Here is a 19,281-nt window from a genome sequence, read left to right on the forward strand (position 1 = left end):
TGGCTACAGAGTGCTCATCTTCTAGAGGGCCGCAGGTTCGGCACCCAGGACTGGGTTCTGGTGACCACGGACGCGAGCCTCCGAGGTTGGGGAGCAGTCACACAGGGAAGAAACTTCAAAGGGCTTTTGACAAGTTAAGAGGCTTGTCTTCACATCAACGTCCTGGAGCTGAGGGCCATATACAACACCCTTCATCAAGCGGAGACCTTACTTCGCGACCTACCAGTTCTGATTCAGTCCGACAACATCACCACGGTGGCTCATGGAGACCGCCAGGGTGGCACAAGGTGCAGAGTGGCGATGGCGGAAGCCGCCAGGATTCTGCGCTGGGCGGAAAATCATGTAAGCGCACTGTCAGCAGTGTTCATTCCAGGAGTGGACAACTGGGAAGCAGACTTCCTCAGCAGGCATGACCTGCATCCAGAGTGGGGACTTCTTCAGGAAGTCTTTGCACAGATTTCAAGTCAGTGGGGACGGCCCCAGATAGACATGATGGCGTCCCGCCTCAACAAAAAAGCTACAGAGGTATTGTGCCAGGTCAAGAGACCCTCAGGCGGTGGCTGTGGACGCCCTAGAGACACCGTGGGTGTTCCAGTCGGTCTATGTATTTCCTCCTCTTCCTCTCATACCAAAGGTGTTGAGAATAATAAGAAAAAGATGAGTACAGACAAGTCTCATTGTTCCAGGTTGGCCGCGAAGGGCCTGGTATCCGGATCTGCAGGAGATGCTCACAGAAGATTTGTGGCCTCTTCCTCTAAGGCAGGACCTGTTGCAACAGGGGCTCTGTTTGTTCCAAGACTTACCGCGGCTGCGTTTGACGGCATGGCGGTTGAACGCCGGATCCTAGCGGAAAAGGGCATTCCGGATGAGGTCATTCATACTCTGATAAAGGCTAGGAAGGACGTGACAGCTAAACATTATAACCGTATATGGCGAAAGTATGTTTTTTGGTGTGAGGCCAGGAATGCTCCTACGGAAGAATTCCATCTGGGCCGTTTCCTTCACTTCCTACAAACTGGAGTGAATTTGGGCCTAAAATTAGGCTACATTAAGGTTCAGATTTCGGCCTTATTCATTTTCTTTCAGAAAGAATTAGCTTCTCTTCCAGAAGTACAGACTTTGGTGAAGGGAGTGCTGCATATTCAGCCTCCTTTTGTACCTCCAGTGGTGCCTTGGGACCTGAATGTGGTGTTGAGTTTCCTTAAGTCGCACTGGTTTGAACCACTTAAAATGGTGGAGTTAAAATATCTCACTTGGAAGGTGGTCATGTTGTTAGCCTTGGCTTCGGCTAGGCGAGTGTCGGAATTGGCGGCTTTGTCTCATAAAAGCCCCTATCTGGTTTTCCATATGGATAGAGCGGAATTGCGGACCCGTCCTCAATTTTTGCCTAAGGTGGTGTCATCTTTTCATATGAACCACCCTATTGTGGTGCCTGGGGCTACGTGAGACTTGGAGGATTCCGAGTCCCTTGATGTGGTCAGGGCTTTGAAAATTTACGTGGCCAGAACGGTTAGAGTCAGAAAAACAGAAGCACTGTTTGTCCTCTATGCAGCCAACAAGGTTGGCACTCCTGCTTCAAAGCAGACTATTGCTCGTTGGATCTGTAACACGATTCAGCAGGCTCATTCTACGGCTGGATTGCCGTTACCAAAATCGGTCAAGGCCCATTCCCCTAGGAAGGTGGGCTCTACTTGGGTGGCTGCCCGAGGGGTCTCGGCACTACAGCTGTGCCGAGCTGCTACTTGGTCGGGTTCAAACACCTTTGCAAAGTTCTATAAGTTTGATACCCTGGCTGAGGGAGGACCTCCTGTTTGCTCAATCGGTGCTGCAGAGTCATCCGCACTCTCCCGCCCGTTTGGGAGCTTTGGTATAATCCCCATGGTCCTTACGGAGTCCCCAGCATCCTCTAGGACGTAAGAGAAAATAAGATTTTAAACCTACCGGTAAATCTTTTTCTCGTAGTCCGTAGAGGATGATGGGCGCCCGTCCCAAGTGCGGACTACTTCTGCAAGACTTGTATATAGTTTTGCTTACTAAAGGGTTATGTTATAGTTTCATCGGTCTCGGACTGATGCTATGTTGTTTTTCATACTGTTAACTGGTTAGTATATCACAAGTTATACGGTGTGAATGGTGTGGGCTGGTATGAATCTTGCCCTTGGATTAACAAAAATCCTTTCCTCGTACTGTCCGTCTCCTCTGGGCACAGTTTCTCTAACTGAGGTCTGGAGGAGGGGCATAGAGGGAGGAGTCAGTGCACACCCATACCTAAAGTTCTTTCTTAAAGTGCCCATGTCTCCTGCGGAGCCCGTCTATCCCATGGTCATTACGGAGTCCCCAGCATCCTCTACGGACTACGAGAAAAAGATTTACCGGTAGGTTTAAAATCTTATTTTTTAAGGGGCATTCATTTACAAGGCATGGTTATGTTTCATGGTTGGAGTTTGTTTCCTTTATGACTTGGAGGGGGGAATTACAAAGGTCAACTTTAATTGGCTTAAAATCGATCTCAATCAATGGTTACTAAGATGTCCGATGCAACCAATGGTTGCAAAAAAAAACCAACAAAAAAAAACCAATATATATATATATATATATATATATATATATATATATATATATATATATATATATATATATATATAGTATTCTATATATACATGTATATAGTATAGGAAGTGATCATGAATGTCATAATGTGATGTGAAGTTTTAAAAATAGGAGCAGGGATTCTTGATGAATTATTTGTTTATTTGCTATATTTTTCACTATCCATTTTTCTATAGCACTAATAATTTCATGCTTGGGTTTTATAATGATTCTGTATCTTGGGTATATGCTCCAAGAATTATTCATGGCAAGCAACGTCTGCATGCATGGCTGGGGCATACGGATGGCCCAGGGCTGTCTGAGAAGCGAGATTATTCTTTGGATGACTTTCTTTACTAGTACACAATGAAATTGTTTTCTGGAAGTTGTATCTCTGAAACGCAGTACTCTTAGGATTAGGACTGACAGGTTCCCTCTGGTGTGCAAACTTAATGAGAGTCATGCTGTGAAAATATAAAGCATCAGAGAGGCTTTTCTGCTATGATCCCATTTGCTATAATACTCGTGCTCACATGACTGCTGTCTGTTGTGTCAGAGGACCTTACTTATGTACTGTGCATTGGATGCACAGTACAATACACAGGAGTATTGCACAGGATCGCATAGAATGTCCATCTAGTACACTAGTACACATTCAGTATGTTAATACACCTCCCTGAAGTCCCAGGAAGATGTATTAGCATACTAGATGTGCAGCTCGGTTTGTGTGTGTGTGTGTGTGTGTGTGTGTGTCGGGGGGGTTTGATCTAAATAAGGACACTGTGCAACACCAAAATCAGTGTTCTGACACCTACCACTTTAGCGCTACCTAAATGAAATATTTTGCTCTGTTTAGCCTCGTATATGGCTTACATGACTCATATCATTGTCTGAACGCAGCGCCATAACAAGTGGAGTGCGAGCAACGTTGTCATACAGAGTGCCAGGCTCTGGGAGTGCCACTATAGCTGCCCAACTGCCCTTGCACATGGGTAGGTATTGCTGCTGCAGTGCTGTCCGGAGCCTCCGTTGGGCGCTGCAGGCAGACCCGTGTAGCGGACATTCATGTGTCCCCGCCCCCTTCTGTGTGATGTCAAGTTACAGCAGTGTCTGAACACTGCATCTGTCAAGTGAATCTTGAATGTGCTAAATGCATCAAATGAATAGTATTGGCTGACCCCCAATCTAATTTGGTACAAAAAAACATGTCTTTTTACAGACTGGAATAGAGTGCACATCCTTTCACACAGCAGGGAGCGCCCCTAAAAATCCTATTCACCCCTTTGTCCTATTTGAGCAATATAGAATTTGAATAATAATAGTCTAATGTAAGTAGAATACTTCATAAGGTATGCGGTTAGCATTCCGAAGGTTGGGAACCCGGCGGTAACAATACAGACGCCAGGATCCCGACGGGATCAGCATACCGCCACCAGTATACCGGCATGGTAGGTGATTCCCCCTCTATGGGTGTCCTCGCCACCCTGCCAGCTTCCCAACGGTCGGGATGCGGATGTCGGGATAGTGACATTCGGCAACCTGGGCAGTGGTATTACATACCAAACCCCTTCATAAAACTATGTTCTTTGCTACATCTACGATATGCTTATAGAGAAAGGCCTTTACCCTGGCCAGTTCCTCACACCAACAGATACACACTTCTGGTTGTCCATAAATGCTGCCGTTTGCTGCACATACCCACACATACCTGATGCACTTTGGTGCAAATCTCTGCCCAGTTGCCCAAATTGCCCAGTCAGCACACTGTAGATGCGGCCTAGTATGAGAATTATAGCAGGATCCCTGGTGCTGGAATGTGCGGATTACTGTAAGCAGCATACTGGAGTTGTGTTTTTATAACTCATACAGACATACAATTCTGACGTTTTCTCACTTTCCTCATCAGTTAGGTATGTGCACTTATCACACCCTTCTCTGGATATTTATCTACAATATGCAGCGATTCTCCTCCTGGCTTTGTGGTGAGGGGTTTCATTGAAGCTGCTTACATTAATTATAGCACAAAGAATTGCATTGGGCTTATCCCTTTCACATATGTTTATTCTTTTTTGTTTGTTGGAAGGGGGGTGGAAAATGATTTAGTGAACATGTTATATTGATATGATCTGTTGGTTGAAAGTTATGATAGGATCAGTGTAGTAAGTGGGTGCATAATGAAGTGGAAGGGAGCAATTGTAATTGTGTGTTAGTGTTAAAGGGCCTTATTCAGGACCCGGCGCTATTGTGGCTGGAGCTGCAATGTACCATTGCTCATGTCCGGGTCCTGTACTGTGCATGTGCAGTACGGGTCCTACGTCGTCGGGTGCAATATGGTTGCAGATATTAATTAAGCATCAGAGATGCTCTTTACAACCTCCCCTGAATCACCCCCATGTTCAGTCACATAGGGAAGCAGCCAGTCTTGCTCCAGACGCAGATATTTACCTGGAGTGATGGATTACTAGCAAGAGGTAGTGGTGGGACCTCCGCTGTCAGACATGCAGCTCACAGATCTCCCTACAGGCCCCTTAGGAAAGACAGAAGTGACACTTTTTTTTTTTTTTTCAACAGACATTTAGAAAATATGAATTCTAGTTACTTCCAACCTCTTTTTATCTCTTGAACATTTATTAGACTTTGTATACACAGTATAAAATAACACTTTGTGCATCTGTGTGCAGTGAAGCCGCAGGCAAACGCTAGTATTATATATATATATATATATATATATATATATATATAGTAGATAGATAGCTATATAGATATATATATGGCATGTTTGAGCCGTCCGCACACAATAAAAGAGTCCATGTACATATCAGACTTGCAACTATCTCAAAAAAGAGACCGGCACCTCTGTTTCATGCAAAATAGAAAAAACTTTTATAAAAAATAAGACAAACAGGTGCATAACTTTCACCAGAGGCATGACAAAAGGTATCAAACAGCCATATGGGGTGCCTCACAGCAACAGATGCCATTACAGGGTGATCATAATGTAGTCATACAGCAAGCCTCCAGTGGGGTTAGTCAGTCAAATGTCACCTTCACCATGAACAACCAACCAGTGCTAAGGAAGCACCATTAATACCCACCTAATAACCACAATTACACTCACCTGTGGTAGGGCACGGCTCCCATGCCTGGTCAGGCCACCGCGGCCGTAACCGGAAGTGACGCTATGCCAAAGGCGCTGCATATCCGGCCGGCCCCAGCAACACTACACGGGAAGTGTAAACATGTTACCACAGCAACAACCACACTGAATTCATATAAAAACAAAACAGAATATAATTATACAAACAGCAACAGGGTGTCATCTACTACTGCCATGGGTAAACTAGCACCACCGCAACGGGCATGCCATATTGGGCACGGAAAACTGCAACCGAATATGGCAAGCCGTCACCAAGATTACCCATGTACACACAAACTGAAGGGGCTTGTAACTCCACTATATAAGATGACATCACCTATGCATTTATTAGGGAAAAATAGTACTTCTGAGAAAAGTAATAGCAAAAAATGATTAAAAAATATATATATAGAACTGGAGAAGGGAATAAAAGTGGAAAAACTGATAAATAGTACAGTTAAATATTAAACTATGAGAGCATAGAAAAAGGGAGAGCTAGGCAGCCGTACAGGAAGCAACTGAAAACCTGACTTTCATTAAGTTGTTCAAACAAGCTATCCAGTGGGCCTTACATTGCAATAGAAGTTTATTGTGGTCTCAGCGGAGGAAAACAGTCTATAGGCATACAGCAAAAATCCTATATAGTATGTCCTTGTGACACAAAGGGGGGAATTCAATTGTTTGAAAAGTAGGTTGGGTGTCTGTTTTTTCTGTCTATTAGATAGGAAAAAACAGACACCCAGCTGACTTTTCAAACAATTAATTATCCCCCAAAGTGTCTGGCTACTAGTGGGGTATTGGAATTCACCAAAGACTGAGCTTTTTTGATGGACGGTATCCTCTCCTTGAGGGAATGATATAAAATAAACCACATAACGACTATCGCAGTCCAAGTAGTGACATATTTTATATTCCACATCATTCCTCAAATCAGAGAAAGTGTCCCCTAAAGACAAAAAATTGCAATTAGTACACCCATGGCATCTAAATACCCCCATATTAGACTGTAGACAATTTTTTGCACTTATTCGGACCGACATCAGGCGCTGCTACTATGTTTTTAATGTTCTTGCTTCTTTTGTAGCAGAGTTCTTCTATTGTTTTATCCAATTGAATAAACAAATAAAGATATAGTGTTTGAATACTAATTCATCTGTGAAAATCCACTGAGTGGATCCTGATTTGCGTTGGGGGGCAAGCACATCCCCATCTAGAGAACCTAGTCCTGTATGTATCTCTGAGGAGAGCATAATGGTCATTAATTTCGTACAAGAGTGCCTATTTAACCCTATCAGCAGTATGCGTGTGTGTATGCGTGTGTGTGTGTGTGTGTGTGTGTGTATATATATATATATATATATATATATACGGTCAATATGCGGACCGGCACTCCTCCTGGTAAGCTCAGGCGCTCTGGTGCCTCCAGAAAACATGTAATGTAAAACGAGCACAAAGGACTGCGGCACTCAGAGGCTTAATGCAAAATTCTTAGTGTATTAAAAATAACACCTGATATCCAACGTTTCGGGGTTGGCACACCCCTTTGTCAAGGAGAAACAGCAAGGAGAAACTTTGCTGTTTCTCCTTGACAAAGGGGTGTGCCAACCCCGAAACGTTGGATATCAGGTGTTATTTTTAATACACTAAGAATTTTGCATTAAGCCTCTGAGTGCCGCAGTCCTTTGTGTTCGTTATATATATATATATATATATATATATATACACTGCTCAAAAAAATAAAGGGAACACTAAAATAACACATCCTAGATCTGAATGAATGAAATATTCTTATTAAATACTTTGTTCTTTACATAGTTGAATGTGCCGACAACAAAATCACACAAAAATTATCAATGGAAATCAAATTTATTAAGCCATGGAGGTCTGGATTTGGAGTCACGCTCAAAATTGAAGTGGAAAAACACACTACAGGCTGATCCAACTTTGATGTAATGTCCTTAAAACAAGTCAAAATGAGCCTCAGTAGTGTGTGTGGCCTCCATGTGCCTGTATGACCTCCATACAATGCCTGGGCATGCTCCTGATGAGGTGGCAGATGGTCTCCTGAGGGATCTCCTCCCAGACCTGGACTAAAGCATCCACCAACTCCTGGACAGTCTGTGGTGCAAAGTGGCGTTGGTGGATGGAGCAAGACATAATGTCCCAGATGTGCTCAATTGGATTCAGGTCTGGGGAACGGGCGGGCCAGTCCATAGCATCAATGCCTTCGTCTTGCAGGAACTGCTGACACACTCCAGCCACATGAGGTCTAGCATCGTCTTGCATTAGGAGGAACCCAGGGCCAACCGCACCAGCATATGGTCTCACAAGGGGTCTGAGGATCTCATCTCGGTACCTAATGGCAGTCAGGCTACCTCTGGCGAGCACATGGAGGGCTGTGCGGCCCCCCAAAGAAATGCCACCCAACACCATTACTGACCCACTGCCAAACCGGTCATGCTGGAGGATGTTGCAGGCAGCAGAACATTCTTCTTGGCGTCTCCAGACTGTGTCACGTCTGTCACATGTGCTCAGTGAGAACCTGCTTTCATCTGTGAAGAGCACAGGGCGCCAGTGGCGAATTTGCCAATCTTGGTGTTCTCTGGCAAATGCCAAACGTCCTGCACGGTATTGGGCTGTAAGCACAACCCCCATCTGTGGACGTCTGGCCCTCATACCACCCTCATGGAGGCTGTTTCTGATCGTTTGAGTAGACACATGCACATTTGTGGTTTGCTGGAGGTCATTTTGCAGGGCTCTGGCAGTGCTCCTCCTGTTCCTCCTTGCACAAAGGCGTAGGTAGCAGTCCTGCTGCTGGGTTGTTGCCCTCCTACGGCCTCCTCCACGTCTCCTGGTAGCGCCTTCATGCTCTGGACACTACGCTGACAGACACAGCAAACCTTCTTGCCACAGCTCGCATTGATGTGCCATCCTGGATGAGCTGCACTACCTGAGTCACTTGTGTGGGTTGTAGACTCCGTCTCATGCTACCACTAGAGTGAAAGCACCGCCAGCTTTCAAAAGTGACCAAAACATCAGCCAGAAAGCATAGGAGCTGAAAAGTGGTCTGTGGTCACCACCTGCAGAACAACTCCTTTATTGGGGGTGTCTTGCTAATTGCCTATAATTTCCGCCTGTTGTCTATTCCATTTGCACAACAGCATGTGAAATTGATTGTCAAACAGTGTTGCTTCCTAAGTGGACAGTTTGATTTCACAGAAGTGTGATTGACTTGGAGTTACATTGTGTTGTTTAAGTGTTCCCTTTATTTTTTTGAGCAGTGTGTGTATATATATATATATATATATATATATATGTATGTATATATATATATCTATATATATATATATCTATCTAAATATAAAATTCCCCCAGTATGTTAAATTTGTGTACCGATTTTCTTCATTTGATATCAGTTATGTAATGGTTCATAAGCTGTAGCTAGTTTCATTGTGTATTTGATAGAATCCTTTCAATGAGCACTGCCAAGTCTGATTTCTTCCCGGTAAAACCTTTGGGAAAGTGTATATTGGTGAATGAATGTGTAGCCTTCTGTGAATAAAAGGTTGATAAAAAGTATAATAAAATAGTGTGTATTATTAGCTGTTTCTTGAGATTTAGCGTATTCCTGTGATCCAGGCCTAATTAATATGTGTCACATGACTTCAACTAGCAGCATCAGTACTGATAAGTATACTGTGCTCAATTATATGTTTTAACGGTATAGTAAGATAAATTGTAGACTTACAGCACCAAATGCTGACATATATTATTAGCTAAACGTTGTCTGCTTTTAGCAGTGTCCTCAGATACTTTTTCTAATTTTTCTAACTACTGTTTTGGAACATTTGTCTCTTGCAATATTATATGGTTAAAAATGTCTCTATTTATATTGAAGTACTTGACCTGTCTGTTTTCTGGTCTCTAGCAGAACCTCTAGTAGAACTTTTTTTTTTTTTGTGAAGTCATGATCTTGAGTGACTTAGGTGTATGTAGTTCTCTGCTTCCGCTCTACCCTATTGATGCGTCATATGTATAATGTCACCATGAACAGATTTTTGTACTAGTCCGATATGGATTCTGGTGTGGATCTAGTGACTTGACATCATAACTGCACCCCGATAAAACTACTGATGTAGAATATACTGTATAATGTACTACTGCAGGACTGTGTATATGATGGTTTGTGTATGTCTCCAATGGTTACAGATCTGCGTATACAGAGGATCAACACTTATATGCGTGTTTTATACATTTAACATGAAAAAAAAAAGTTAACAAAGATGGACTTTTCTTTTTTATATAACATTTCTGAGATTAAAGTGCCAGTAACATTAATCTTTTAGCATTCAGGGTTTTTTTTCTCCCCAACATATTTTTATTGAAGTACAATGTGAGAAAACAGGAGGCATAGCATACAAATAGGGTAGTGGAAAATGAGTAACACACCATGCCTTATGAAGGTGAGGCATTTGATATGCCGGCTGTCGGGATCCCGGCGTTCACCATACCGATGCCGGAATCTCGACAACTGGCATACTGACAACTATTCTCCCTCTTGGGGTGTCCACGACACCCCTGGAGGGAGAATAAATAGCACCACCATGCCCGCATCATGACGAGCGCAGCGTGCCCGCAAGGGGCTTTTTTGCGCTCATCCCGCTGCCTGCATGCCAGCGGTCGGCTTCCCTTTTCCAGTATGGTCGGCTCCCTTTTCCAGTATTTGCCTCTACTGGTTTGTCCTTTCTTGTAATATCCATTTCACACTCTATTTGTTCATCAACATTTAGCTCAAATGAAAGTCTGAAAATAATGATAGCACAACAGCTGTCTGTTCATTCCACTTCGTGCAGCTGTATAAAGGAAAAGTCCAGCAGGAATAAATATAATGAGGGAATTCCAGGCAGAAAAAGATAAGGAACAGTTAAGCGTGCTGAATGCTGCGCCCAAACATAATGAGTGTGATACTGAAGATAGACATTATAAAGGTCGACAGTGATTTGATTGTCAGTCAAGAGGTAGTCAGTCATAAGCTAACTTATAGGCCCTACACACTGGCCGATCCGCCGCCGAACTGCCCGATGGCGGATACAGCCGACGGGCGACCCGGCGGCGGTGGGGGCGCAGTGACGCGGGGAGTGAAGTTTCTTCACTCCCCCCGTCACCCGGCTGCATTGAAGTGCAGGCAAATATGGACGAGATCGTCCATATTGGCCTGCATGTACAGCCGACGGGGGACCAGCGATGAACGAGCGCGGGGCCGCGCATCGTTCATCGCTGGATCCTCCTCACTGCACGATATGAACGTTATCTCGTTCATTAATGAACGAGATCGTTCATATCGTGCAGTCATGTCGGCGAGTGTGTAGGGCCCTTTACTGACACTCACTCATTCACCACCTCTACTCCCATAGGCAAATGCAGGGGGGAGGTGCGGTTGCCCAGAAGCCTCACGTCCTATTGGCAAGCATCTCAAATTATGATAGCAATAGTATATGAAATTATTACTAGAGCTGCCACCACTACATGCAGATTAAGCGACGGAGCGGAGCAGCTGCACATGCTCAGCGGTAGCAGCTTCTTCCGAGTTTGCTCTGTATATTGATCTGAGCCCTCGATCCGTACCATGAGGTGGAAAAATGTGTGCTTAGAAAGTGCAGTTCTGTCTCCTACAGGTTCTGTTATGTTTGTTTGTTTGTTTGTTTATTTATTTATTTATTTATTTATTATGGGATGTTTAACCTTGTCCTGACCACTTATGTTATTGATATTAGTTAGATACATTTTATACAGCCTATACTATATACTATCTATAGTGTTAAATATTAATACTGTAATCTATACAATATCCACTGTATAAAAAGACTAATGTGCATACCACCCCAAATGTCCTGATTTTCGTGGGACAGTCCCTTTTTTGGGGGTCTGTCCCGGTGTCCCTCCCACGGGCCGCAGTGTCCCGCAGTGGGGTGGGGGGAGTTGGGAGGCTCCCTATCACTCGCTGTTCTGCTCAGAGCGGATAAGCGGTGAATAGCCGGAGCTGCAGCTGTGTTATCGACCTACACTCTAGATCAGCTGCTGCCAGGATCGGACCCCCCCCTAGTTGTCCATGGGGGTGATTCCGAGTTGACCATAGACATGCGGGGGGATGCCCAGCACAGGGCTATCCTGCCCCGCATGTCAGTGCGCCCCCCCCCCCCCCCCCCCCCCGCAGAAATGCAAAAGCATCGCACAGCGGCGATGCTTTTGCACTTTAGGAGTAGCTCTCGGCCAGCGCAGCTTTAGCGTGCTGGCCGGGAGCTACTCGTCGCTCCCCGGCCCTCAGCGGCTGCGTGTGACGTCATGCAGCCTGTGTTGGCTGGACCGTGCCCACAAAACGGTAGCCAAACGCTGCTGTTCCGCCCCCCGCCCCGCGACCGCCTCTGCCTGTCAATCAGGTGCATGCCGTCTGGCATGCGCCAGCGCACTACGGCGCCTGCGCATGTGCAGTTCTGACCCTATCACACCGCTGGGATTAACTGCATCGTGCGATCGGGTCAGAATGACCCCCCATATCCGGGACACTGGTCCCGGATGGTGGCTCTGCTCACAGCCTAAAGGTAGACTGATAGAATGGGCATTCATCAAGGTGGCAGAAGTTACGACAGAACAGGAGCTCATGGTGATCATAAAGGAAAAGTTGTAATTTTAAGCCTAGATCTTGAAAGACTCACTTTACAGCACTGAGACTGATTTTATCATGGTAATGTTATCATACAATCAATAAGCTATGTATATTATTAGTAATATCTATTTTGCTATTTACTGTATGGAAACACATTAAAAGTGACCACCAAATTCATGAACATTTAGCAAGGAAAAGTCTGTGCCATGGACTATGCAGTTTTACAATTGAAGATACTTCCATGCAGTTCTGCTGTGGATCATTCTGTCTGCAAAGTTTTGGCTTAGCGGTTTTTCAGCAGTTCTCTACCATGGAGCATTTCACATTAGGGCATTCCACCAGTGTGGTTGCATCATGGAGCTTTCTAGCGGTTCTGCTCATCACAAAGGTTTCCACCAATAGGACTGTGTCATGAAGCTTTCCACAGACGAGCTCTGTCACTGAGCTGTCCATCGGAAGGGCTTTATCGTGGAGCTTTCTGAGGCAGGGTAGTGTTGAGGAGTGTACCTCCCTCCTGGCTCTGAAATGAAGGCTTCAGCAAACAAAGCTCAGTCAGTGAGCAGTGAATGCAGTTCCCCCCATGCATGGTTTCATCTCTTGTCATGTCCCCAGCAATCAGAATCTGCTTTCTACTTTTACCCACATTTGCTTACATTTCATATTCAACAGCAAATTCTTAGAAATAACAATAGCCTTGGTATATGGATAACATATAGATACTGTAACCAGCGTTGTTTTCTATTTGGATGTAAAAGATGTTGGGAGCCTGCAGTTTGCTTGTTTTTTTCATTTGACTCCAAAAAAGAACTAAATACAAATAGAGATTAGTTCTTTTTATGTGCGCAGAACGTTGACATTTCGGCTATATTTATTTTCTGAAAATGCATTATTCAGTCAAGCGCTTCATGTTAGTTTCTTTTTTCACATTTTCAAGTTAAAGATCACTCTTTTTGAGTCAGATCATATGATTAGGAGATTTGGAAAGTGATGCCAAGATGCCAACTGTTGACATTCACAATGTTGACATTTCCACATAACGTCTATGTCGGCATTCTGTACCACAGGCATTGTATGTGCCAGAGCACTTTAAAAATGTCTGTAGACTTAGGGCCTTATTCAGAGGTGGACGCAGCAGCTGGTTCGCACACACAGCCGCATCCCGGGCATCTGTGCACGGGCTGCAGCTACAGTGTGCATGAGCGACCCTTCACTATACAATCGCATCCCGAAAGGATGTGATCGCATAGTGATTGACTGGCAGTGGACATCAGAGGGCGGCGTTGGGGCGGAGGAGAGTTTAAAACACAGGCGTGTCATGGCCATTTTCAGGCCGGCTTAATGACGTTGCCTGTGGTTGCTGCGATAGGAAACATGGCGCTGGACCGCCTGCATACACAGCCGCATAGGCAGGAGTCAACCTCTAGTTGAGGTATTTGAGATGCGATTGCAATTGAATTGTGATCGCATTGTGCTGTGGCGCCACACATGCTGGGCAGCCAAGAGCGGCCCACAGTATGCGATTTTGGTGGTCACAGATTTTGCTAAAATTACAAAATCTGCGACCAACTCTGAATAATCCCCTGTGAGCAGTCGTAATAAAGGTGTTTTTTTTTGTTATGTTTTTACCAAAGTTTTTTCTTTAAGTACAACCACAACAAAGGAAAATAAACAAGTGAAGTTGTAGTCACAAGAGGGTAGTGTGACATTAGCACGTCCAATGACTAAATATATTTGTTTCTTAAACCTATGTAATTATGTTTTTAAAAGGTAGCAGACAGTTGTTGTTTTTCTAATAGCTCTGTTAAAAAATTTACTTTGACTAATTGTGATTACTGGTTGCTTAATGTATACATGTAGCAAAACAAATTTAAAATTCATAGACTTTGAAAATACATTTAATTTTTGAACAGTATTACATGTTTGTATAAATAAGGCAACTATATTATATATACAATAAAATGCCAACCAAAGAGGTGTGGACAGGTACTTACAGGATTACTTCAGTGTCTGCTATCTGCCCAGTGCAGAAAATACCATCAAAGAACTTAGGCAATGAGATGGACTCTATGAAATTGAATAAACCCTTGCCCAAAGGCTGTTTCTGTATACAGTATATGCAGTTCAAAGGTTGGTCCACTCAGATATCACTGGCATGCCTATGGTTTCAGCAGGCACCAAAGCCCTAATACCCGGCTCCTGTATCTAGGGGTTATGTTAGTTTAGAAATTGATTCTAATCTGACATATCCCCCCCCCCCCGGTCCATTTGTTAGATATAGGTAATTATCTATTACTGGTAAGAAGGTGCTTTGAGTATGTAACTGTTTTCCATTTACTTTATACAGTAGGAAGGCTAATATTTTATTTTTGTTGTCTTTTAGGATATTCAAGCAGAGATAGATGCCCATAATGATATCTTCAAGAGCATTGATGGGAATAGGCAAAAGATGGTGAAAGCTTTAGGGACCTCAGATGAAGCAGCATTACTTCAGCATAGACTGGATGATATGAACCATCGCTGGAGCGACCTGAAGTCCAAGTCAGCCAACATTAGGTAAAAAGTTCTCTCATTATGTATATAATATTAGGGGGAATGTAATAGGGTGTGAGAATCTGGAAATGAGAGATTTTGTGAAAGTTCTCCTGGTTTTTTAAAGTGGCAATCATTCACATGTCAAAACCAGGTTGAATTTACCATGTAAATAATTGGTACTTTTAAAAAAACTAAAACAAAAAAAAGTCTCAAAATCTCTAAATTCCTGATTTTCACACCTTATTATGTCTTTGGTTAGTCCCATGATGTTCACCAAAGGTTGTTTTATATAGTTATTCAGAAATCATATATCACAGATCTTACTAATCAGATTCCTGATCATAATCTTATAATTTATATACAAATCCATACAACCTTGCACAATACTGGGGAACAACTTGCTGAAAGGCATAAACCAGGTACAATTTTCTCTGTACACATTTGTGATAGCCTAGACCAGTGGTTCTCAAACTCGGTCCTCAAGTACCCCCAACAGTTCATGTTTTCCAGGTCACCTAGCAGTTGAACAGGTGTATTAATTACTCACTGACACATTATAAAAGACCCACAGGTGGAGGGAGCAAATTATTTCACTTGCAATCCTGTGAGGAGACCTGGAAAACATGAACTGTTGGGGGTACTTGAGGACTGAGGTTGAGAACCACTGGCCTAGACTACCAGAGATACTCCACTTATTTTAATGGGAATAAGTAAATTAGACTACACAATACAGATGGAAGCAATTGTGCCAAGACAGAAATAACTTTGGAGATGATATAAGGTCATACACCTTTAATAGATCACTATATATTTCTTTTATACATGAAGTGCAAAGCTTTTATAACCTCACGTCCTCATGTTTTGACACCCGTCAATCTGAAAGGAAAAGTGCAGACGACAGTTTTAGATGTGTGAAAAAATATGCTTTGTAAAGATGACCTCAGCAGTATTCAGCACCAATTACTCATGCAGAAATACATAAATGTTAGTAGAAAGAGACAGGGCTTCACTGTTTATATTTACTGTACATTTAAGTTACAATAGTAGCAACACATGCTGAATATGAACACGTTTACATCTAAATTCACAGATGCAAAATGCATTCACTAAATAATTGCAGCTGCATCACAAGATGCTTGCAGATCCGCACCAGGGCATGTGCGACAGGTTCACGTCAGGCATACGTAGGATACACCTGTGCTCAGTTATTCTTTAACTGCAAAATATGGCGTCACTGTTTGGTATGAATAAGACATGTGGCTAATGCAGGTAGAACTCTCTCGCATATGTACAAAGAATACAGGTTTTGCTAAAATACACTTAGAAAATGATAAAATATATGGAGGCGTACCGAGCAGGAGAGTACAAATTACTGGGGCAGTAGCTTACCTATAAATGTGCGACTAGTAGAAGGTAAGTGACAGTGATGAGGCGTCGCGATCACCTGTCAGTGGTGCACACAACCATGCAGAGCTATATTTCTAGGGATCAGCATACCACCCAAAGAGACACCCCTCCCCAAAGAGGCACATCCATGCCCCATTGTGACATGGCCACCTGCTCAACGCTGTAACATGGCCCAAAATACTTATTGGTATTCATCAATAAATGTGCTACACCACACCTACCCCCCTCCCAGGTACCGGCTTTCCAGTCGCTGGTGCCAGATTAAAAGAACAAAAACACAAAAATGACATAAGTGCATATGCACGCAGCCTCTTTTATGAGCATACACTGAACTAAATTGTAGCCCGACATGTCCGTATGGTAAAGATGAAGGTTCTGTAATGAAATGTCTTAGTAGACCTCCATGATGGGCCCATCCAGAGATCCTTTCTGATCAATTCATTTTCTCTATCGTCCTAGTGGATGCTGGGGTTCCTGAAAGGACCATGGGGAATAGCGGCTCCGCAGGAGACAGGGCACAAAAAGTAAAGCTTTTGGATCAGGTGGTGTGCACTGGCTCCTCCCCCTATGACCCTCCTCCAAGCCAGTTAGATTTTGTGCCCGGCCGAGAAGGGTGCAATTCTAGGTGGCTCTCATAAAGAGCTGCTTAGAGAGTTTAGCTTAGGTTTTTTATTTTACAGTGATTCCTGCTGGCAACAGGATCACTGCAACGAGGGACAGAGGGGAGAAGAAGTGAACTCACCTGCGTGCAGGATGGATTGGCTTCTTGGCTACTGGACATGAAGCTCCAGAGGGACGATCACAGGTACAGCCTGGATGGTCACCGGAGCCACGCCGCCGGCCCCCTCACAGATGCTGAAGCAAGAAGAGGTCCAGAATCGGCGGCTGAAGACTCCTGCAGTCTTCTTAAGGTAGCGCACAGCACTGCAGCTGTGCGCCATTTTCCTCTCAGCACACTTCACACGGCAGTCACTGAGGGTGCAGGGCGCTGGGGGGGGGCGCCCTGGGAGGCAAATGAAAACCTTTAAAAAGGCTAAAAATACCTCACATATAGCCCCAGAGGCTATATGGAGATATTTACCCCTGCCTAAATGTACTAAATAGCGGGAGACGAGCCCGCCGGAAAAGGGGCGGGGCCTATCTCCTCAGCACACGGCGCCATTTTCTGTCACAGCTCCGCTGGTCAGGAAGGCTCCCAGGTCTCTCCCCTGCACTGCACTACAGAAACAGGGTATAACAGAGAGGGGGGGCAAAATAAATGGCTATATATATATTAATATAAAAGCAGCTATAAGGGAGCACTTAATCATAAGGCTATCCCTGTCATATATAGCGCTTTTTGGTGTGTGCTGGCAGACTCTCCCTCTGTCTCCCCAAAGGGCTAGTGGGTCCTGTCTTCGTATAGAGCATTCCCTGTGTGTCTGCTGTGTGTCGGTACGTGTGTGTCGACATGTATGAGGACGATATTGGCGTGGAGGCGGAGCAATTGCCTGTAATGGTGATGTCACTCTCTAGGGAGTCGACACCGGAATGGATGGCTTATTTAGGAAATTACGTGATAAGGTCAACACGCTGCAAAGTCGGTTGACGACATGAGACGGCCGACAAACAATTAGTACGGTCCAGACGTCTCAAAAACACCGTCAAGGGTTTTTAAAACGCCCGTTTACTTTAGTCGGTCGACACAGACACAGACAGGGACACTGTATCCAGTGTCGACGGTGAATAAACAAACGTATTCCTTATTAGGGCCACACGTTAAAGGCAATGAAGGAGGTGTTACGTATTTCTGATACTACAAGTACCACAAAAGAGGGTATTATGTGGGATGTGAAAAAACTACCATAGTTTTTCCTGAATCAGATAAATTAAATAAAGTGTGTGATGATGCGTGGGTTCCCCCCGATAGAAAATTATGGGCGGTATACCCTTTCCCGCCAGAAGTTAGGGCGCATTGGGAAACACCCCTTAAGGTGGATAAGGCGCTCACACGCTTATCAAAACAAGTGGCGGTACCGTCTATAGATAGGGCCGTCCTCAATGACCAGCTGACAAGGCTGGAAAATATAATAAAAAGTATATACACACATACTGGTGTTATACTGCGGCCAGCGATCGCCTCAGCCTGGATGTGCAGAGCTAGGGTGGCTTGGTCGGATTCCCTGACTAAAAATATTGATACCCTTGACAGGGACAGTATTTTATTGACTATAGAGCATTTCTATATATGCGAGATGCACAGAGGGATATTTGCACTCTGGCATCATGAATAAACGCGATGTCCATAACTGCCAGAAGATGTTATGGACACGACAGTGGTCAGGTGATGCAGATTCCAAACGGCACAGTATGGCCGTATAAAGGAAGAGGACTTGTTTGGGGTCGGTCCATCGGACCTGGTGGTCACGGCAACTGCTGGAAAATCCACCGTTTTTTACCCTAAGTCACATCTCTGCAGAAAAAGACACCGTCTTTTCAGCCTCAGTCCTCTCGTCCCTATAAGATCATATCTGCCCAGGGATAGAGGAAAGGGAAGAAGACTGCAGCAGGCAGCCCATTCCCAGGAACAGAAGCGTTCCACCGCGTCTGACAAGTTCTCAGCAGGGCGCTGAGACCGTACAGGACCCCTGGATCCTACAAGTAGTATCCCGGGGGTACAGATGGGAATGTCGAGACGTTTCCCCTTCGCAGGCTCCTGAAGTCTGCTTTACCAAGTCTCCCTCCGACAAGGAGGTAGTATGGGAAAAAATTCACAAGCTGTATTCCCAGCAGGTGATAATTAAATTACCCCTCCTACTACAGAAAAGGGGTATTATTCCACACTATATTGTGGTACTGAAGCCAGAAGGCTAGGTGAGACTTATTCTAAAAATTTTTTTTTTGAACACTTACAAAGGTTCAAATTAAGATGAAGTCACTCAGAGCAGTGATAACGAACCAGGAAGAAGGGGAC

The 19,281-nt window shown here is 44.2% G+C and overlaps 1 protein-coding gene across 6 annotated transcripts in view; it reads left to right on the forward strand.

Annotated features, from left to right (window-relative positions):
- UTRN (utrophin) overlaps nucleotides 1-19,281 on the forward strand; it is a 1,167,552-nt gene that overhangs the window by 650,266 nt on the left and 498,005 nt on the right. For all 6 annotated transcript variants that reach the window (XM_063917938.1, XM_063917937.1, XM_063917939.1 and 3 more), the window contains one exon: nucleotides 14,770-14,942. In XM_063917938.1, the coding sequence (XP_063774008.1) occupies nucleotides 14,770-14,942 (173 nt within the window). The remainder of the gene's footprint in view (nucleotides 1-14,769; nucleotides 14,943-19,281) is intronic.

This window comes from Pseudophryne corroboree, chromosome 4 (assembly GCF_028390025.1).
Source record: "Pseudophryne corroboree isolate aPseCor3 chromosome 4, aPseCor3.hap2, whole genome shotgun sequence".
Taxonomy (NCBI): Eukaryota; Metazoa; Chordata; class Amphibia; order Anura; family Myobatrachidae; genus Pseudophryne; species Pseudophryne corroboree.